The sequence below is a fragment of the Drosophila sechellia genome, chromosome 2L, assembly GCF_004382195.2.
Source record: "Drosophila sechellia strain sech25 chromosome 2L, ASM438219v1, whole genome shotgun sequence".
Lineage (NCBI taxonomy): Eukaryota > Metazoa > Arthropoda > Insecta > Diptera > Drosophilidae > Drosophila > Drosophila sechellia.
Genome location: NC_045949.1, coordinates 13,244,837 through 13,267,803, shown reverse-complemented (window position 1 = coordinate 13,267,803; position 22,967 = coordinate 13,244,837). Strand labels below are relative to the sequence as shown.

General features: G+C 36.5%; 2 protein-coding genes across 6 annotated transcripts in view; one reads left to right on the top strand and one right to left on the bottom strand.

The window, feature by feature from the left end:
- LOC6617895 (disintegrin and metalloproteinase domain-containing protein 10) overlaps positions 1-21,485 on the bottom strand; it is an 84,594-nt gene extending 63,109 nt beyond the window's left edge. For 3 of the 4 annotated variants that reach the window (XM_032714020.1, XM_032714021.1, XM_002042167.2), the window contains exons 1-3: positions 21,214-21,485; positions 19,960-20,476; positions 10,473-10,505 (exon numbers count right to left, since the gene is read on the bottom strand). In XM_032714020.1, the coding sequence (XP_032569911.1) occupies positions 10,473-10,505; positions 19,960-20,023 (97 nt within the window). In that variant the 5' untranslated portion in view covers positions 20,024-20,476; positions 21,214-21,485. The remainder of the gene's footprint in view (positions 1-10,472; positions 10,506-19,959; positions 20,477-21,213) is intronic. The other variant, XM_032714019.1, reaches the window with a different exon arrangement.
- An 822-nt stretch (positions 21,486-22,307) lies between these two features.
- LOC6617881 overlaps positions 22,308-22,967 on the top strand; it is a 43,031-nt gene continuing 42,371 nt past the window's right edge. Inside the window, exon 1 of one of the 2 annotated variants that reach the window (XR_004361195.1) lies at positions 22,308-22,512. The gene's annotated coding sequence lies outside the window, so the exon portion shown is untranslated. The remainder of the gene's footprint in view (positions 22,513-22,967) is intronic. The other variant, XM_032713902.1, reaches the window with a different exon arrangement.

Genomic DNA, 22,967 nt, shown 5'->3' with positions numbered 1-22,967 from the left:
ACCATTTAATTTCAAGCTGAAAAAATAATTATGAAATTCGTGCATGTGGATTTTCCTTTCAAATATTTTAATTATAAAACATGTGGAACCACTAATACCTTAATAAAGCCAAACTCATTAATAAAAATCAGTGTATACAAAAAATCAGAACAATTTAATAAAAGAAGAATAATAGGCGCTCAGATCCGATTTTTCAGACCATAAATTAACGCAACTTTCACTTTTTCATATGTGCGCCTATATAAAATGTTAACTTTTTTCTATTGTTTCCACTGGCCTTTGTGTTCCAATCTTTTTTTTTTTTGTGGCACGTTTAACAAAAAATAATTATAATAATTGCATTTTGCCAGCACATGACGGCCAAATTACCCCTGCCACCGGCTGCCAAGAGTCGAGTCGTGCGATGCCAAGTGTTGCACACAAAAAAAAAAAAAACACAAAAATGAAAATCCAGACACACATGGCATGTATGTAGATAAAGGAAACCCAGAGATGCGTATTTTGGATACGAAATCTATGGTAGTCATACGCGGCGTCGGGAAAATGGATGGCTGGCTAAGGAAAGGAAATGAGTTACGCTTAGCGCACACGTTAAGTTATGAAAATTATAAACAAATTAGCCACGCGGTCTGGATTATGATTATGCGGTGTGGCATTGTTGGCCCTGCATAAATTAGTGCCATCAAGTGCGCCAAGTTCGCAACACTTCAAAGTTACGAGAGTCAGCAGCCCAGCCAACTAACTATACGTAACATATATACATATCTACACACCTCCCACACTAATTCACACCAACAAGCCGCAGCATCCAACCTAATTTGTAATCTGTGCCAAATCTGCTTGTAATATGTTTAAAATAATTGGAGCGATGGGCATTAACGGTGGCAGCAAAGCGTTATAATAGGGCTTATTAGGGTTACCCCCGACAATGGGCGCTAGGGGGCGTGGCAGCTGCCAAAAAGGGAGTGGCTAAATCCACCATGGCAGCAGATTAGCATAACAAAAGTAAATGACGACTGCTAAATGTGTCAATTCTGCGACACGACATCGCTGCAAAGGAATCTCGGAAGTGAAATTGGGGGCGAAAATAAAGAAAAGAGACAGGAAATATAATTTTAAGGAAGATACAGTATTTAAAGGGAATATTTTTACTAGATTTTAGTTACATTTTCAGGCCTTTGTACCTTATATGTTAAACTTTTGCATATTTTTAATAAATTTGAAAGAAAGCAATTACCCATTTAGTCCGCATACCAACTAATAGAAAACATTTTTCATTTATACGTCTTAAAACAATTTAGAAATATAATATTTTATGCTATCGTACATTGTTCAATGTCATTAAAATTCTAGACATGTGAAGAAATCACATTCTTGTCACAAAACTAGCGATTCATTAGACATTCAACAAATATGTGCTACTCGCAAAACATTGCGATATATTTCAACAGCTTAAAATGTCGTGCTAGCTAAATCCGCAGCTAACATGCCGCTGGGCTCGGCTCAGAATTTCTCAGTGCTCCCCTTCCCCATAGGGGATAAAGGCAGAACCCTCGCAATTCCCCAGAGCGAATTCAAAACACAAAAGCTCAATGGACATGTAGCCCTGTCGAGATAACATACACAACCCAGCCAGTCAGCCAGTCAGCCAGTCGCATAGATACAACAGAAATTGCGACATGTATGCATGGGAAACAAATGAAATTCTCGAAACAGTAGTTGAAGCTCAAAAGCGAAACGCAACGAAACTTAACCAAACGAGGCGTGAAAATCGCCAACAAATCATACAAAAAACCAAGAAAGAAATGGCAACTCGACACGTGAGATACCGTGGAATATGGTTCTAAAACAATATAAGATTTCCCCATAAAAGCACTTTAAGAAAACAAGGAAAAGTTATAATGAAATAGTTCATAGACTATTGAATAAATAATTAAATTTCAAATATGTATATTTTAGTTTAAAATATGAAATATTTAATTATAAATATCTTTTTGGGTTGCATAAATTGCTCGAAATGTTATATACCCGCTTAGCCCAAGGGTAATGGGTATAAAAAGCGCAACAAGAAAATTCTGTGTGCAGAACACACGCGCTCACATATGCAAATCAAGCAAAACGTAAGGGGGTAGGGGCGTGGCAGAGTGGTGTTGGTCAGAAGGGGGGGAAGCGGATGAGGGGGTGCTATGTTGGGGATGGGGAACGGTGACGAGAAATGATTCATGGCTGTGTTTATCAACAAACACGTTTCACGAGGCTCTCTCAGCTGCTAAGGAAGCCAAATGGGCACATGACAATAAATAAGCCAAAGTCAAGTCTGCTCTCCGTTTTAGTTGTAGTTGTGTTGGCAGAAAAACTTGGGGCGTGGCGGGGGAAGAGGTGTTTGGTGGGGAGGTAGAAGGACTTTGGGGCGGGGCCTTGGGCCGGGAAATTTGGCCGACAAACATAAACAAGTGCATGGAACTTGACACATGTTTCAAATGCCATTTTGTTGTGCCTTGCATGCAAGACCCCTGCTGAAACACAAGAGGTTCGCTCGAACTGTTCTCAAAAATTATTTGTTATATACATAAAATTCAGGTAGTTGATAACATCCACAATTAAAAAATACAATGTTGCTGATATGGTTCTTAAATAATACTTCACCCTTCATAATATTTGCATATCTTATGAATCAAAATATATATTGCTGACTAAGCGGAGTTGCAAAAACCAAACGCCCCAATACTTTATCTTCCATCCTCGTATGTAGATATGTGTGCATAAATGGGTTGCATAAATGTATGTATCGAGATGCATATGTGGGGAGGCGCTAATCAAAAGCAGCTGGCGATGACGATATATAACAAACATGGAGGAAAACTGAAGCCTTCTCCTGCTGCGCTCGGGCGTGTTTAGGGTGGACCAAGTTAAGTTTCAAAAAACGGGCTACCAATTATTGATATAATATCTGAATCACAAAAAACGTAGGTTCAGATAAGCTAAAATCATTATCGCACCAAACAACTTATTTTTCTATGTATGTAAGTAAAAGCTAAGTCATTAAAAAACTTGCTTCAAGGTTAAAAGCGTTAATCTACACTGGATAATTCTCCAACACACATCCACTACTTCAATATGCAAATAAGTTACCTGTTTGCTGGCAACTTTCCGCTCGCTTGCAAACGAAAAACGAATTTCGGCGAAAACTTTTTCAAGTTCAAATGTTGTTTGGTTCATCCCAATCGTGATGATGGTGCACATGTGTGCATTTGACACTCGCTTTTGGCCTCCTCAGTGTTTATGACTCATTTGGGCAAACAAGTTATCCTACGCTTCAACCCGCTCCTCGCCCTTTTGGCCAACATTTTCCTGTCGCAGTTGGGAGCCCGATGGAGTCGGAGGAGTCTTTGTGTTAGTTTCAAGTAATTTATATGAATTTTATATGCAATTGCATCAATCTCAATTATATTGTGCCCTCGAGTCCTGCCTTTCACCCATACTGCTGCAGCAAAAGTATGTGTGTGTATGACATGCAATATTAATTAAGGTTTTTATTTTGGTAAATGCTCTGAACCAGGGCAAACTTCAGGAAGTTCAACGCAACTCATTTGGTTCTTGTTCTTGACGTCAATAACGAAAGATGTGTCGCTTCATAAATCTGTTTCTTTGTGCTGCACTGCATGGGGTTCAATGTCCGAGGAAAATGATAAAATCAATTTGAAAGGACAATTTCGAGGCAAGGAAAGTTGTGGCAGTAGGTAGTTTTCATCTTGTGTACAGCCTGCATCTGAGGCATCTCATAAAAAGGTTAAGATGCTTATCCCTATCAATGTCTGGAATGGCAGTCCGTAAATTCATCAATTAAAACGAGCCATCAGTTGAACGCAATGGCAGAAAGAAAACGACAAGAAAAATCAATTTAAATGATTACAAATTGAAGGAGACAAATAGTCGGAGCGACGTCGGCGAAGACAACGATTTTAAGCTACAAGACATGCCAGATGTTTACCCAGAATGTACTGAGAACAATTGTTATGAAGCATATGTGGAAAATATGTGGTTATGGCAAATAAGATATTCAATCTCGTTTCGTGGTTGAATATCTTTAGTCAACTGAAATTCATTCAATTAGGCTGCTAAATAATTGCAAGTGTAATTGCTTTTGGAATCGCAAAATATGGTGTTATCAAACAAAAATTCCTACTTGCTCGTCAGCCATCATCAGCAGGAGCAGAAATGACAAAACAAGAGGAGTCCAATCCCCAGAAACCCACTTTCAATCGCAATCCCAGTTGGAAATCCGACCACTTCTCCACCTCCTTCCACCCAAAGACAAAGTGCACTAACTGACTGACTGAGTCAGCTTCTTCGACAGGCACTTCATCTTTATTTTATGTTTCAGACTTAATTTCTTTTCTTCCATTTTTTGTATTTTTGTTTTTTTTTTTTTTTTTTTTTTGGGGGGGGGGGGGTGATTCAACAATTTCAGTTCTGTGCCGCCTGCCTGCTCGTTTGCGCCAAGAGAATTGTGGAATTGGAAATCCTCAGCTCCTGCTTTCCACATCTGACACTTTGGATATATCCTGAAGCTAAAGCTGTAGCTGAAGGCTGAGCCGGTTTTCCACTGCCATTCTATTCTGTTCTGTTCTGGATGACAACAGAAAATTTCACTGAGATGCGCTTCAATACTTTTTTCGCCGCTTTTCCCCAGCTTTTTTCTTTGCACAGCAATATTGCCTTTTTTCAGTTTCAAGTTTCCACACTTTGCTTTTTTATTTCAGTTTTTTGTTTGTTTCGTTCAGCTTTGACTGAATAAACAATGGGGAACGGCGGTCCTGAATAATAGATTTTTAGCTTTTGATTGTATTTGGTGGCCATATACATATATATGTATATATCTCGCAACCCTAAAAACGGAAAAATCATCAACTGCATCCGTCGACGGCTTAAAAATTAAATTGTTCAAAACACAAATTGAAATTGCCAAGGCGGCATTAACGTGACTTTTGTGGGTGTTTTATTTCCCTTTTTATTTGTTTTTCCCTGCGCGTTTTATTGGCTTTTCGCAGGCAATCCTGAAAAATTGGCTGATTGCAAAAAATTGTGGGGTTGAAAGGAAAATCAACGAAAACAAAGTTAAAATTAGAGCTCTGTGAATGTTTGATAGGGAGAAATTGGTAAAAAGTTGAACGCAAATTCAAGATGCTAAGCCAGTGGATTTTTAGATTTCTTTAAATTATTGATTATCGAGAATTACATAAATTGTAATTCCAAAACTCGATAAATGACTTTTATATCGAAGAGTGTTTTAATCCGCTGTTTTTAACTAATTGGGTTTATCTCCGTTGCTTTCAATTTTGTAGTCCACAGCCCTCGATTGTAATTTATCGATCTTTTGAATCCAAACTTTCCGTCCGGGGTTAATAACATGCAGCATAGCACAATGAACACGGCAAATGCTCCAACGAACCGAAAACAGAAAGAAAAAATCGAGGGGAGCTCTACAGATTGCAAAATGGACAGCGATGAACGCAAAAACAAGTGGACGATGAAATTGTGAAAATAAAACTGAACACAACCAAAAAAAAAAAAACACTGTTCCACTTGCAGACGAAAGGCTGGCGCTGTTGAAAAATATATATATAAACCGAAAATATCGTGTATTCATAATATTGCGAAATCCTTTTACAAAAATTTCTCCTTTTCCGTCTGGAAATTGTAAACAAAGACTGGGCGATGTCCTGCAGTCCTTTCAATGTTGTTCAATTATGAATAGAAGCAACTTGATACATAAAACATCATTACCTTCAACCAACAACTTTTTAAGCTAGACTTTATAGTATTTTAGATACATTATATAAGTAAAATCCATATCAACTTATTTCAACTTATTTTCTTAATTGAAGTGGCAGCTTCTATAGTACATAAATACACCTTTGCCCATTAAAGATGCGTTAACTTGTGCCCCTCCCAGTCGAGACGCCTCCTGTCTGTTGGCCATTATTTATATCGAGCATCTCATACATAAGTCTGCGATTTTCCTTTGATAATTAAGTTGTGTACATTAGTTGGCTTGCGTGTTTGCGACCCACTGCGTGAGCCATACATAAGTACATATACATTCTTGTTGCGTCCTTCCTCTTTTTTTTTTACTCATTTGCGGAGGCGAAGTCCTGCAGTCTAATGCTTCTATTAGCCAGCTCGTGTCTGATAACTGAGTTATTCGTGGGTGGGTCATGTGGTCCAACCCGCCCTTTGGCACTGCCAACATCCTAATTACCGAGCATAAAAACGTTTGCTGGCCCACTGCGTGTGCCTTTGATTAGCGTTGGCTAATGAGTTTTCAGATTGTACCAGAGAAAATGTCTGGCTGCTTTCTTTCTAGAATGGGTGCGTATTTGTGGAGAAAGTGCGTAGGCGTAGGCTGATCATGAATATCTATTATATTTCCCATATCATGATTTTGTAGGTTAATTTTGTAAGTCGTTAAAGGGCAAAGGGAACTGTTGCTATTTATATGAGGGTACTTAACTATAGATAGCATATTATACTTTGACTTTGTGGTAGCAAAGAAGAAACTACAGCAGTGGCATTAAAAGCTCACAAAGACTGAAATCGAAATGAATACGTGGCATGCAATAAAACGCAATTTTAACAAGCCGATAAATGGCAAGGGTAGAACAACTGAATTGACAGTTGCAGCCGAATCAGACATTTAAGCCTCACATTTGGTAATCAATGTTTTCAATACCCCACAAGGCCATTCAATGGGTGCAGGCAGCTCAGAGAGCTCACAACGAAATGGAAATATTGTTGGCCAACACAAAAAGGCTGCCGTGGCTTAGAAAGGAGTAAGCTGCTCGTAAAAAAGGATGGGCCAGACTTGGCTGCAAGGATGAACAATAAAATAAAGTTGATTAAATCCCCGGCGAAAGTTTATTAGCGAAAATACTGGCTGGCAGCGTATTTCGGTGAGCCGATTTAAAATATGTACAGCTTTATACACTTTATGTACTTTTTCCGAGTAAATATGTATTGCCAAGAAGACAGTGGCTTATCTGCTGTTTTTTGCCAAACATTTGACAGACAATGGCAGCAAAACAGTCAGCACGCTTTTTAGGAATATAAAAAGCTACTTACACTATTCACGTTTTTTATTCTATTAATAAATTATATTCCATATTAGATTGATAATTACGCCACTTGTAATTTGGTAGATAAATATATTTTAGTTATATAGAAAATTCATATTTTCATTCGTTTTATATATTTTTTGGTTTACCAGTGTAATCAGGAGCGGAATGCACCCATATCGCTTAGCTACTCAGCTCCCAGTTCGCGAATTCCTGTCTGAAAACACAACGGATATGAATATACCCTAAAGCCATCAGACGGCGTAAATGAGCGTGTATTGAAGATAAAAATGGCTGCAAAGCGAGTAAGAACACTGGTGGAGGGAAATACTAAAAGGGGCGGAGGATATATAGAGAATGGCAGCGCTCAAACTGCAGCCAAAGCACAAAAACAAACAAAACATGGCTAAATAGCAGGATGGCCATGGGAACTGGGGAGCTATCCCCAGATTCTCGGCAGGATCTGCCAGCCTGCCACCACTTCGCATTTAGCTCAAACTCCAGAAATGTCTGCTCTGTCTCTGATACGGGCAAATCTGTTTGGCAAAAAAAAAAAAAAAAAAAAAAAAAGGAATACGGGGAAAATTAAAAAAAAAATATGGCAAGTGCACAATAGCCGGCAACAGAAAGTTTTCAAGCACAATGTTTGCAGCTCTTTAGTTCGTTGAGGATTGCAATCCGCTTGTTTTTTTTTCTTTTTTTTTTTGTTTATCAACCAAGGAAAGAAGATGAAAATGCGTTGAGCGACGCAAATTAAAGCGTTCCAGCGATTATTGTTTTGCTGCACAAGATAAAGAAATTATCATGCAAACATCGAAGCAAATCCGCTTACTAACTGCTTTCGATATGGCATACTGTACTTTGAATAGTTATAACAACCCTCCTAAGATCACTAGTGATAAAAGTACATATGTACAGTATATAAAGTTTATATTGTTTAACAAACTTCCCACATCTCTTGACACTTTATTTATTTCACTTTCCGTGAGCGCAGCGGAGCGCAAACTAATCAGTCGGTCAACCTATTCGTTTGCATATTTTTCTTGCATGTAACCCTATCCTCTGCATGGACTTTTTCCAAACTATCTTGTCCCTTTATGGCTCCAAATTTTTCCTCTTTTTTTATGCCCATCCGGTGGTGCAATCAATTCTTCATACTTCCCTCATTTTCCTTCCCGCTAAAAAAAAATGCATAGCTCCAGATTCAGCGCGCGAATAGAGGAAAGATACTTGGCACACGGGGTTATGGTATGGAGAAAAACTAAAATAAAGAAAAAAATAAAAAAAGCTGTTGCACATACTCCCTTGAATATTGTGTCGATTGCGTGGGCGTAACCGGGGGGGAAATGCTATTAACTGGTCATATCCCACGGAATAGCAACGTTTTTTTCCGCTTTTTTATGACCCCTCGCTTCAAGGCACATGGATATACGAACATAGACGCCAGCAATTCCCATTCCCAATCCCAATTCGATTTCTTTACTTTTTTTTTCGATGTCTAGAAGCCGCCACATAATCGTATCAGCGGAAGATTTTTAATATGAAGCAGAAGGAATGGACTATAGTTTGTTGGCCGCAGACTGTTTTTTAGTGTCGTGTATATTTTATTCAGTTGAGTGATAAATGCACCCTTATGGACATAAGGACTTGTAAAACCAGGTGTTAGGATATCAAGGCTTTGACCTGATCAAAAATATTGGTCATTAAGTAGGCAGAATAATCAAAGCTTACAAAGAGAAACCATTGTCGTAATATTACTGATCATAATTTGTATCGCTGCATTGCATATTAAAGGCAAATGATTCCGATACAATGTACATTTTTATTTATCTTATAGGTGGCCATTTAAATATTCCTACACATTTAATGCTAAAAATATTTGCCACATAAAATTTAATTATAATAAATTAGAATTGCAGCAGACAAAAATATGCACATTTAAGCGTCAACTTATGAATTCATTAAACGCCAACATAAAAAAAAACCTTAAAAAAAACTTAAAGCTCCTGCGGAGCATATTAACACAAAAAAAAAGGGAAGCAGGGTGAAAGTTTGCTGATTTAACCAATTTTAAAAAACACACAAACTCAGACAGGCAAACAGACAGAAGGCAGACACAAAAAGCCATTCCATTGACCGCAGCTGAAAAAACAACACTGGCGGAAAAAAGAAGGAGTTTTCCGGGGCTCGGAAAAAGGTGTGTGTGGGCGCGTGGTAGCATCTGCAGCTTTTGCCAACCGGCGACCACACTGCTCCCTTGGCTCGGGCCAAGTAAAAACTCATCAAACTATATTTTCAATAAATAATGACAATCGGCTGGGCGGGGGCGCTTCAAAATGGCCGCCATTTTCCAACCAAATGCGCCGCAGCTTCATTGATTTTATGCCATTTGGCCAGGAACCACAACCGCTACAAGCATAAAATTGAATCATAAAAAATCGAATAATTTTATATACATACATACATATATTTAAAACATGTATGCCACGCCTTGTCGAGTGACCCACACATTTGCATGTGCGGGGAAAAAAAAAAAACAAAACCGAATAAAAGCCACTACTTTTGCAGTTCTTTGCGATTTTTCGTTTTGGCCCGTCAGTCAACTGACAAGTCAACAGCGATGCAACCTGCAAAAGGCAAGGGCTGAGGAGGAAAAAAAAAAATTGTGACAAAGGTGGAAAACTGGTTGGAAAAACGTGAACGAGTTGAGGAAAAGCCCGGGCTTTCGAGTGGGCTGGCTAGCAAGAGTGGGGACAGCCTAAACGAATTCTAGAGCTACTCGACGTCGGGCATTTTTCCAGCTACTCTTTTTTCGACTTCCTTGCCGCCACATATTATAAATTGCACCACGGAGAGCCGTGCCGAAGTGCCGGCGTGTGAATGGGCCAAATGTGTGGGGCTCTAAACAAAAAAAAGTAAAAATAGGTGCATAAATGTGGAAGAGATTGAGTTGAAACTAAGAGAGTTGCAGTCCGATTCAGCATTTAGCAGTCTCCGATCGCCAAGAATTAATTAATAACGCAACCGCAACAGATTAACGATATATCTACACACAAGCAATCAAAAAAGCAATCACTGTTTTGTAATCAAATACTATAACATTTCAAACCACAAATGCATGAAGAAATGTCTGGAAAAATAATCTACTTCCTAGACCGAATTCCAATAAATTCATAGTCAGATAATTGATTTACTACGAACACCTAGTTGAAATCCAATTTTAAATTTCCTATTCAAACTAAAGTTTATCCAAGTAGCTGGAAATTTTCCAACTAATAAACGAATTATTTCGCAAAGATTATCTGCAGTTTGTTTTGCTGTCCATTACCAATCAATTTAACTTAAACGTACGCTTACCTCTTTTAACTCCAGAAATATCTTTTGCGTAACCTGAAAATAAAAAGAAACATTTTCAATTTTAGATAAGTTTAAAAGTTTATTAATTGAATTTCTCTGGAATTTATACGCTTTACTCGTAGAGTAAAAATGTATAATAGATTCGTTTTTGACCCTTTTAAGTTTATAGATTCTTGGTCAGAATAACTAGCCGGATCAGGATCCATCCGTCCGTTTTTCTGTCATAATCGGGAACTCTTAAAGCGGATATCTTTTTGTTTGGTTTAAGTTTAAGTATTCTTTCTATTAATTTGTATTGATATGTCAACAATATTTTTAATTTCTCCCAAGTAATCCTCAGTAATAATATCTGGCGGTCGAGGGATCGACTACAGCACTCTCTCTTGTTTTAAATCTATGCTCAAAGACCAAAATATGCGAGCAGCACACAAAACCCGACAAGCGGAAAGGAGACTCCACTCATTCAGGTATTTTTTTTCTTTTATTAAAAAGGGGTAAACTTGCAGCACAAAAACACGCAAAAGTATTCAAATTAAAATCCACTTAAGTAAGCAGAGTGCAGCTTTTCGGCGAAGGGTAGAAAAGTAAGATGGGAGGGCAAAATGTTTCCTTCCTGACAGGCCGACAAGCCAACGGGAACAATTCTCGTTAAAGGTCAAATTCTATAGCATCAAACAAAGCTGATGTCATTCAGAAGCAAAATCTAAGGATTTATAATAATATAGTGAGTTAAAGTGGTCGTTAAAGGTTCTCTATCAAGCCAAAATTTTAAGAAATATAATAATATAGTGAGTACTGAATGATCCTTTTTTTTATTCTTTAATACTAAACTTGTTATCTAACGCGATGTATATTACGAATAAAATTGTATCTACGCACTCCTTAAAATTCCCGTGCTCATTTAAATATTTTGTTCGACAGGTAAACACATTTTCATGCACAATTAAATATACACGGAAATGTTTTTGTAACAATTATTTTAATTTGGCTGTCAACATTATATATCCACGGTAAAATGTGGTATTGTTTCTATTCTTATTTGCTGACACATAAAATTAACGCTGAACCAAATGTACAATTTCTACACAGTATAAAGCTAACGTAACAAAAGAAATTAAATAATTTATAATTCCAAACCGCAAAAGGCTTCAGAGAAACTTAAAAGTTAATATTGCAATCTATAATTCTTCAAAGGATGCCAAGTGAATCGTTAATAAAATTTATTGAGCTTTAGGCAAGCTCTAAATTATTTATTATTTCTATGCGTTTTTTCATCAATTGTGGAACAATTTTATTGACAGCATTTTATGTACTGTCAATTTTTGGGGTTAATTTTAGGGGTGTTTTTTGGTGGTGCAGCAAAAGCAAATTACTTCTAAAGGGTTGGATTTTAGTAATAAATTGCATTCAATTAATAGACTTACTTCATTTTCTCAAATGCACTAACTTTCTTTATATGAACCAACTTATAAATTATTGTATAATGATAAAAATATTATATTATATCGAGGCTAACTGCGTTTTAAACATCGATCTTTATTCTAAATATGATAATGAAATACACTTTTGCAGGAAATGCCACTCAAATTGTTACACATTCATTTCAGTTTCTACGTACCTCCATCACCCATGTCAACCTACATATGTACATACATAAATACAAATGAATGGTATATAAATCACATTTAAGTGAACTGAAGCATTGCTGGTATATGTACATCTAACATTGCCCATTCATTGACTCGATAAATTTTCGTACGATTTGGGGGAAAAATGTATACACATACATTCGAATTTAAAAATGAATTTTAATGTCTCTTTAATTTGATTTTACCCAATTTTATTTTGAATTCTAAACCGAAATGTAAAGAAATGAACCAGCGGCTATTGAATGATGTATATTTTCTTCCAAATTCAAAAAAAATCATTTTTATAAAATAGAATCTATATCAATTCAGACCACAGAGAACTATTTAGTACCGCGTAGATTTGCGGTTGGTTTATATTCCCACAGTCAGCCTAAAAAAAAAAGTGATAAGCAATTTTTGAAACATTTTCAAGTATTTCAAATTATTAATTTCCTGCTCTTTTTTAAAACTTTTATTCCTATGTGATCTATGTGATGCATTTTACTACTAGTACTGTGAAAATTAAATTATTTTTCGTTCAACGATGATCTTAATTGACGGATAGAAAAAATGCAAATAATGGTATATAGTTTCCTAAAAATGATTTCACAACTTTAAGATAACACTTTATGTACATTTTAATGCAATTTCTGATTGAAAAAAAAAACTTACATTGGCAGACCCATTTTTCAATTTTTTTCACTGGCTGCTTTTATGGAAAAGTTTGATATCTGTTTGCTGCATATCAATTCAGTTATATTGTCAGCATACATAAAAGGCAAAAAGTGGAATATATCATATGATGTTAAAAAGCAGAAATATTGCAACTATTTGCTGTTGCATTTGGCAATATTTACTTATGCATGTATGTGCACTTTAAATTATAGCAGCAAAATAAATAATACGATTATACAGTAACTAAAAGAATTCTCTGTGAAATTTTTACTTTTGAAAAGTAAAAACAGATTTATTTGGTTCTCTCGTATGTCAAATTTGAAAATAAATCTTTCGTACGTATTTAAAAGTCTTTTCCCTCTGATTTTTTAGTTTTTTTTAGCAAAGTAATATGGACATATTTTTTTTGTTTCTCCTAAAAAATGCACAGCAATCATCGACGTGAAAACTTTTCGCATCCACACACATTCCTCTGGATATCTGAGTACCGGAATGGCAAATGAAATATTTAACCGCACACACGACTCTTTGGCCGAAAGTTTGCCTTTATTGGCAGCAATCTGCGTGCACGGTGTCGCCTGTGATGCGAGTTTTTGCCCCGCAGGCAATGGGGAAAAACAGATAGACAGAGATTCCAGACACAGACAGACCGACAGAGCCCGAAACATAATGAGCGGCATTAAAACTAATGAAAATCAACTTTGGCACACCGACGAAAAACGCCGGAAAAGCCGGGCACCAAAGGGGGTTGATGATAAATATACCCCCTTGAAAAGCGCGCAGCACAAAAATGTCGACTTCTGTGGCAGAGTGGAGACACAATAAAAATAAAAGCCAACGCCGCCCCACCACCACCACCACCACCACCATCATCATCATCGACCTACCCCCCGCAACCCGTTCCCATTTTCCAGCCAACTTTAGACATCGTAACCCCGAGCAACAATAAGAAAATTGCGAGACAGACAAAGTGGAAAAACGCATAAAGATGAAGACGCAACAAAGGGGAAAATGGAAGGCAGAAATTTCACAAAATCTGAATTGCTCTTACCCACAAGAGAAAAAAGTAAAAGTAATTGTTTAAAAAACATATATGTATATGAAATTAGTGCATAACACTATATATGATGTACATACGTACCATAAATAAATACTTTACTTTTAAATACTTTCCTTTTTTCACTAGACATCTCACCAGTTATTTGCAGGATTCCATATTTAATTTATTAAAATATGAGGGAGAAGAAAAACAGAGAAAACAAAAACAGAGTTCCAACCAAAAAAAAAAAAACATATCCTGCGGCTTAAAGGACGAAACTATGCATACATATATACATATGTATATATGAATAAATATGTATCTATGTGCATAATTGTGTGCCCAAGTCAAATGAATGTGAATCTGCAGTTGAATGCGAATGCGAAAAGCAAATGCCAGCACGAAAATGTTCTTTGACTTGGTCTTATTCTCTTAGTTTTCTCCTTTATCAGTGCTTCCCCGTTTCATTTTTGTTTGTTTTCTTTTTTTTCGTTCACTCGCTTTGTTGCTGTGCGATGGTGAGTAGTGTGTATGGTGTATCTTGTATCTGTAGCTGCGTCTGTGCATAATGTATCTCCGTCTTGGCGAATCGTTTGCCTTCTGTTTGTTTATGCTTCGCAACTTGACTTGGGGGGAAAAAAGAAAGGAAAGGGGGCAAAGGGGAAGAAAGGAAAGAAAAGAAAAGTTTTTATGCCTTTGTCTGATGCTCGTCTGTTTGTTTATGTATACCCCTCGTATCTCTGTGGCTTACCGCGTAACTTTAATAATTTAATTAAATTCTACCAAACCTCCAAGTCTCCGGCCTCAAACCACCGAAATCCACTGGTGTCATGCGAGTCCCGCTTTGATTGTTATTTAGGCCATTTGGCATAATGAGGCAGCATAATTCGCACATAAAATCCAATTTAGGCGCATTTTTAGTGGCAAACTTTGGGCTTCCTTATTGAAATGAAGGTTACAAGAGCACACATTATTCACTTTCCCAAAGGAAGTGCTAAGAAACCCTTATCTAGAATAATTAGTAATGCCTCAAAATACGAATTTAAAAGTCTATATATTTGATGTACATATGTATGTAATGTACATATATGTAAGTATGTAATTTAAATCTACTAAAATCATATATAATATAAAGATTTGGCGGATTATGTTAATGAATGGCATATTGAAACCTTTAAGTCGGTTACGAAAATTGCCAACACGAGTTTCACCTACCAGGATAACGACATTTGTGTCGATTCAACCAATGCTTTCACCCTCGGAAAAGCCATTTACATTTCCCTGCATGTGCAGCGCCCTAGAAGAGGGCAATTTACTTTGAGTCACGCCCTTTCATTAAAGCTACTCATCAATTTGAAGTGCCAGGCGCTTCAGTCATTCAACAAGCTTAAGGGATTTATTCACCGCATGTATAAATTCTCGCATATAAATGCATACATGTATTTCATTTTTTATTACATTTTATTTGGCAGAGGCACTCGGCAAACAATAAATGTCAGCCGCCTGGTGATAGTAACACACTTTGCAATGAGAGATACATTTGTATCTGGCAGATACGACGGCAAATACAGAACAAACGCGTCTATCATCTGGGTCGGATTCACCAAGTAAACCCACGAGTTTTGTGGGTCATTTTGCTTGTACGAGTATATTATGAAACAGCACGAAGTTCTTCATCCACGGTCACGTTGTCAGCTCAATGAAGCTGGGTTCGGAAAAATCGAATTTTTGAAATTTAAAAGCTGGAATCGTTTGCCCATTTTTTGCCCATGTTTGCCCACCAATTAGTTTTTTTTGCCCACGTCCAGTTTTTGAGATATGAATTTTCGAACAAGTTCGAAAATTTTCGAAGATCAAAAATTTCACTTTTTTCAAAATTTTTTTTTTTTAATCGCAATAACTTCGTTTGCCCACGTTTGCCCACCCTTTAGAATTTTGAAATTTTCGAAAATTTTCGAAGATCAAAAATTTCACTTTTTTCAATTTTTTTTTTTTAAATCGCAATAACATCGTTTGCCCACGTTTGCCCACCCTTTAGAATTTTGAAAAAATTTATACTTTAGAAAATATAAGACATTCAAGTTTACCTCGGTCTACTGAGAGAATAAAGCGTTTGACCATCTATTAAAACGAAATATTAACAATAAAAATCGTTTGCCCAACCATTATTATAAGTTTTTATCGTTTGCCCACCCTTCAAAATACTGTTTAAAAAATTTTTTTTTCGATTGCCCACACTTAAAAAATATCTAATTCCGTTTGCCCACCCCTTTAAAATAAAAATTTTCAATAAAAAACGTTTGCCCACCCTTTAAAAATAATTTATCTCGTTTGCCCACCTCTTAAAACTATAAAAATTCGATTGCCCATCCTTTAAAATAAGACATTACATTGCATATTGCCGCAGAGTCACTGGATCTTGGGAAGTGCACAACGATATGTGCAGGCAATGGAAAAAGTTCTCAGCTCTGAATACCAAAATGACACTCCACATTTTGATATACACCCGGAAAAATTAATGTTTATTTTTAAGACTTAAGCTTTGTTTAAAAGTGTATCAAATAATTGTTGTTGAAATTACAATCTTAAGTCCTTTGCAAGCGTTGTTTAAAAATACAATTAAATGAATTATTTTACAAAATTTAACCCTTTTTCACTTTTATACCTAATAGGAGGAGAGCGATTTTCAAATACCGACAAGTGACCTGCCATGTAAAAAACCATTCCTAAAAAATGTAACCCTTTGTTACAGGTAAAAAATCAGACCCTATCATAAAGTGGTTTTTGAAAATTATGCAAGATTGGCAATCGGAACCAATTTTGGGTCTATATAAACCCACAAACACCTGTGCGTCTGCACGTGTTATATAGGCAGATCCTAAAACTAGGCAAGTAGCGCATACACGTGTTTATATGGCGGGCAATCGAATTTATTTATTCTTAAGAGTTTAGGGTGGGCAAACGAATTTATTTAGTTTTAAGAGGTGGGCAATTAAAATTTTTTATTTTTAAGAGTGGGCAAACGAAAAAAACTAATTTCGAAGGGTGGGCAAACGAAAAAAACTAATTTCGAAGGGTGGGCAAACGTTAAAATTTAATTTTAAAGGATGGGCAAACGAAATTATTTATTTTTAAGAGGTGGGCAATCGAAATTTTTTATTTTTAAGAGTGGGCAAACGAAAAAAACTAATTTCGAAGGGTGGGCAAACGAAAAAAACTAATTTCGAAGGGTGGGCAAACGTTAAAATTTAATTTTAAAGGATGGGCAAACGAAATTATTTATTTTTAAGAGGTGGGCAATCGAAATTTTTTATTTTTAAGAGTGGGCAAACGAAAAAAACTAATTTCGAAGGGTGGGCAAACGAAATAAACTAATTTTGAAGGGTGGGCGAACGAAATAAACTAATTTTAAAGGATGGGCAAACGAAAAAAACTTATTTTAAAGGATGGGCAATCGAATTTTTATAGTTTTAAGAGGTGGGCAAACGAGATAAATTATTTTTAAAGGGTGGGCAAACGTTTTTTATTGAAAATTTTTATTTTAAAGGGGTGGGCAAACGGAATTAGATATTTTTTAAGTGTGGGCAATCGAAAAAAAAATTTTTTAAACAGTATTTTGAAGGGTGGGCAAACGATAAAAACTTATAATAATGGTTGGGCAAACGATTTTTATTGTTAATATTTCGTTTTAATAGATGGTCAAACGCTTTATTCTCTCAGTAGACCGAGGTAAACTTGAATGTCTTATATTTTCTAAAGTATAAATTTTTTCAAAATTCTAAAGGGTGGGCAAACGTGGGCAAACGATGTTATTGCGATTTAAAAAAAAAAAATTGAAAAAAGTGAAATTTTTGATCTTCGAAAATTTTCGAAAATTTCAAAATTCTAAAGGGTGGGCAAACGTGGGCAAACGAAGTTATTGCGATTAAAAAAAAAAAATTTTGAAAAAAGTGAAATTTTTGATCTTCGAAAATTTTCGAACTTGTTCGAAAATTCATATCTCAAAAACTGGACGTGGGCAAAAAAAACTAATTGGTGGGCAAACATGGGCAAAAAATGGGCAAACGATTCCAGCTTTTAAATTTCAAAAATTCGATTTTTCCGAACCCAGCTTCATTGAGCTCACGTTGTCATCTCTAGATTTCGATGGTGGCTTCATTATTTGTTTGTTTACTATGTGCACTCGGCACGTACGGGAAATAAAGCAAAGAAAAATTGCATAAATGCTGGGCAAAGTGTCCATTGTTCTCTGGGCCCTATCATCCTAAACTTTCCTCGCATCCTCTAACCACATCTCCAATATGTGATTTACGACAGGTTTTTTTCCCGACTGAAATTATATTTGATCAATAACAATAATAAAATCCAGAAAAAGCCAGATGTGACTCTAGAAATTCATTTCACTCGTCAGCTTGCATCTTCAAGTTTTTTTTTCTGTTTTCGAGACAAAAAAAAAAACGAAACCAAAAAGCTGCAGATAAGTTACGTAAAAAGTAGCCGCAATCTCAAGTTGAAACTGAAACTCTTTATCTTAATTCCCAGCTGTATCTTGTTACTGTATCTCAGAACTGTTGCTTTTCACAGCACTTCTTGTATATATATTTCCTACGCTTCCGCTGCTTATTTGTGGGAGAAAAACTCTTCTCCGACAGCCGGTGCATATATATTTTTTATAATTCTTTCATTTTCAATCATTATAATATGGTTTGTGCAGCCCAGACAGATAATGCCGAGACATTGACCTTTTTCGCTAAATTTTTTGTTTGTCTCTGGCCTTTTCTATTCGCCTCGCTTCTGGGTTCTCCGTTCTCGGTTCTTGTGTCTGCTCTCTTTCTTTGTTGTCAGATTAGCCGGCCAAGTGGATAAACCAGTTTTCGACTCCGCCACTCTGCCATCTTCTTGTCTTGATTCTTGGCCCTCAATCCTCGCTGCTTTTGCCCATGTTCATGTTGCTTGACTTTGGCTAATTAGCCAAGAGTGGATGTTGTTGTTGTTGTTGTCATGAGCCCTTTCCCCGCCTCGAATTTCGTAACGTCGAACTTAGGAAAATCTTGCCATGCAAACAAATTAGTTGAAGTGGCGAAAAAACGCTCTTCAATTCATTTACAACATTTTTTATTCAACATAAATTTAAAGTTTATAACAAAACAATATATTCATAACTTAAGTATTACAACTCTGATAAGATATATGTATTTATACAGCTGTATGAACTAAATGTTTCATTCCTAAAGTGTGTTTCATATCAAAATATATAGTTTCAAAATTTGTAAGTCCCCTTTTGTTAAACCCAAACTAACGATTTCACAATAAAAATGGATGAGTCCCCTGAGCTTTACTCAGGTTTTCATGACTCACGGTTTACCTTATGCTTTCCACCTTCTTCGCTCTTTTTGCCCCAACAATGAATTTGCTTTGTGAAAATAAATAGGTAGAATCTGAATCTGTATATTTACATGAATACATATGTGAAAAGTATATTCACGGGTATGTAGATTGTTATTAGAGTCGGTTGAGCTTGAAACCTTGGCACCTGCAAGTGAGAATGTTGCTGAAAGCAAACCCGACTGACTGAAAGCAAACACTCTGGGTCACAAGAAAAACATTCTGTCAATTCGCTTGGAGTGACAATAGCGAAATTAAATTAATTATGCTAAGCAACCCCATTTGTTTAATAACAAAATACAAAATACCCACAGCCAAGTTTGGGCGGCGAGAAAACCTCGAGACAATTACCCAAAAGTGTCTACTAAAATTATAGCAGAACCCTCTGTGCTCCACCCTCAAAACAATACCCTCTTTTTCCCCCCTCTAATATCCTTCACTCGTCAATTATCCTGGCAAAGTACGTAATTATTTTTGTTGCTCGAAGGGTTCTGGGTGAAAATGTTAACTTTGTTTCCGCCTGATTGAGCACTTACTCCAATGTTATTGTCTATGGGTCATTTGCAGCACCCTCGGCTGTATTTCATTTTAAGCCACGATTGTTGTGGTTTCTTCGGTTGCCAGTGAGTCAAGTGCAGAATAAAAGACTAATGCTTTATGTATTATAATATTAAAATATTTAAAAAATTATATCAAATAGCAACGGAAACCCTTAGATTACATTCTTAATCACTTTTAAAACGTAGTTTTAAAATCTTACCATTTACGATGATGATGAAAATGATCGATACGAATACAGTGTTGAAAGCACATTTTGATGACATTATTTGCGATGGGGATCCAACGTGGATGGGTGTCGACTAAACAGAACTAGCACCAAATTTCTGTTTGCTTTGTTTTTTTTTTTTTTTTTTCCGCGAAGGTCGTTGATTGGTCTTAATAATTTCCTTGTGGCAGTAGTTGGTTGCGTTATTGGGGGGCACCTCGCACTCCAATCTTCGCGGGTTTTTAATCAGAGCTTTGCACTTTCCATGCCATTTACAAATTTAGCACTTTTTGCATGGGCCATAAAACTTTGCAGCACTTTTTCGCACGCACGAATTATTTTTGCTATTTGTTGCAACTTCTTTTCGAGCTCTTGTCACGTACACTTTTCTTTTATTTTTATTTTTATTTTATTCCAATATTTTCTCGTTAACAAATTAAAAGCGAAAATAAAAAAGAAAAATCTTCTTTTTTGGTTGATTTTGTGTGTTTATTCACTGGATTGTTTATATCTGATGGCAGAAGAACGAAACATTTAGATTGATTTAATATTATTAAAAATATACTATTTAAATAAAAAAATATACGAATTTTATTTATTTGATTGTTTTTTTTATATTTGTTTTTTTACTATTGAGTTACGTTATATTCATAAGTTGGGTATGCGTTTTTTCTTGTTTAATAAGTTTTTGAATAGTTGGAAAATCAAAACATTAGCAATACAAACAAACATAAAATCACAACAAAAACAGCTATTGGCCTCTTGCACTCGCACAAAGGCAATGGGCAAGCGCAGAGAGGACAGCGAGAGAGGGAGATGCAACAGAGACGACAAAGAGCGACGGAAGACGGAAAAGAAGAGAAGGAGAGAGCGACAGCTGCGGCGCAAACGCAACAAAATGCATTAAATTAATTATTGTTGCTTTTAAGACGCTTGTTGTTGCTGGCACAAGAGAACACCAAATCGATATGTTTACAATGCTGTTTCAAAATAATTAAACAAAACAATGTTTTCGTGAATATTATTATGTTGAGTTTAACTTCGCAATAGGGCTGGCTAATTTAACAATGTTTTTGCATGTTTACTTATTTTTCGTATGCCTCTTGTCCTTCTTTCATGTTCTCTCTTTTATGTTGTCTTCTACGATTGCCTATCTTCATTTTTCTCTCTCACTCTCGTTTGCTCTGTGTTGCCCGTAAATTAAATGCGTTGAAATGCAGCCATTTTGTCTCCGAAATTGGCACTCACTTGAACTCCCGTCGAGTATTTTGTTTAGCCACAATTCTCAATTGGCCGAAATTGGGGGCATTTTCTTTGATTAGCGCACATTTCGTAAGCCTGACTTGGCAATATATTTATTTTTAATTCGCTCACCCGCTCGCACACACACACACACACGAACGCACGCACACATGCAAACGCACGAACACGCGTCCAGCGATTTTCCGACTTTCCGACTCCCACGGCGTTCCGAGATCCGTTTTAAACAGTCACAGGTCCAACTCGCTTGGTGGTTTTTTTTAAACTACCCGATTTCTCACCACATATATATATGTACTCCCGTTTTAGTGTGACCAGTACAATAAAAACAGATTATTTTCCTAACGCGTTCATTTCCGTGTACTTTAATACTGACTGAGTGATGACAATATGCCTCTTCGTATTTAGTATGTTATATTGATAATAGTTAAATGTATTAAATAAAACTGATTTAAGCACTAGCACATACTTTTCAGCTAATTAAACAAACTTAAACATCATTGATACTTACGCATAAGGAATACAGAAAATACCAATAACGTTCTTTAAATTAAATTATTTCAAAATAATATTTTACACTCCAAAGAGAACTTGCTTAATTGAATTAAAGATTGAAATCATTTTATTTTTGAACTTGTATACTTCGACGATTATTTATACAAATCTTTATTTTGCACAGCGAAATTCAAAAAGGGCGCCAAACTTGACTTTATGTTGTAGCCCTCGTCCATTTCGTGGAAAATATTTGTACGCTTGGTGGCAACATTTATCATATGGCGCCAGTGTTGCCACACTTTACGTATTGGATTTACAAACAAAACTATTTGAAATTTTATTTATTTAACAAATAAGCTTTTTACATCAGAAGCTTATTATTAACCTATGCTTATAAGCTAAAGAGGACAATTTTCTTCTGTAGTGTAAGTACTGATTTAAACTTGCCGAACGCTTATTTTGATGATTTGAGTATGCCTAAATAATAGAATGATCACAGTTTGAATCGCGCGCCCTTTTTTAACATGCTGGGATTTTTTAGTGATAAACTTGTTGAAGACGCTCTGACTTGTGTCACTTGGCAACACTGTGTCAGATGCTCATCGAGTGTTGCTGCGGGTGGACGTGCTCGCTTTCTCTGTCCGTTACCGTTACCTCGTGCTTGCGTTCGCGTATCCGTCTGTCTGTCCTCTGTCCGCGTTCCCCGTCCGTGTGTGGGTGTAGGTGCGAATGTGTGTGTGCCTTTGGTCGCGTGTCGTCGCCGCTTTCATGTAAACGAAGATTGTGCAAAAGGTAAACGCCAAACGGTGGCAACAACAGTGAATGATAAACAGAAGGGAAACAACCAGCAAGCGCAGCAACAACCACAACAACACAAACAGCAAAGAAGCAAGCAAACAAAACTTGTGAAATACTTTTTGTTTATTTTTTTTTATTTTGGCCTGGTCTGGTGGCAATTGGCAAAAGCTATAAAAAACGATTCTCGAAAACAGGTTTCCTGCGTGAGCGAGAGAGAGAAAGAGAGAGAAGCGTTTACTGCAAATGCGAAACTAGAAGCTCAACTGCTGCCGCACAGTGGTCACTACAGTTCTAAGCTTGCCCCACTGTGCGCCCAGAACTTGTTTTCTTCTTCTCTTCTTTCGATTCCCCTCCCCACTCCACCGTTCCAACTGCAGCTAACTACTCCTTTCATCGGGCGTTTTAGAATGCATATTTGGTTTATGGGAAGCTCACATGCAGCGCCCCCC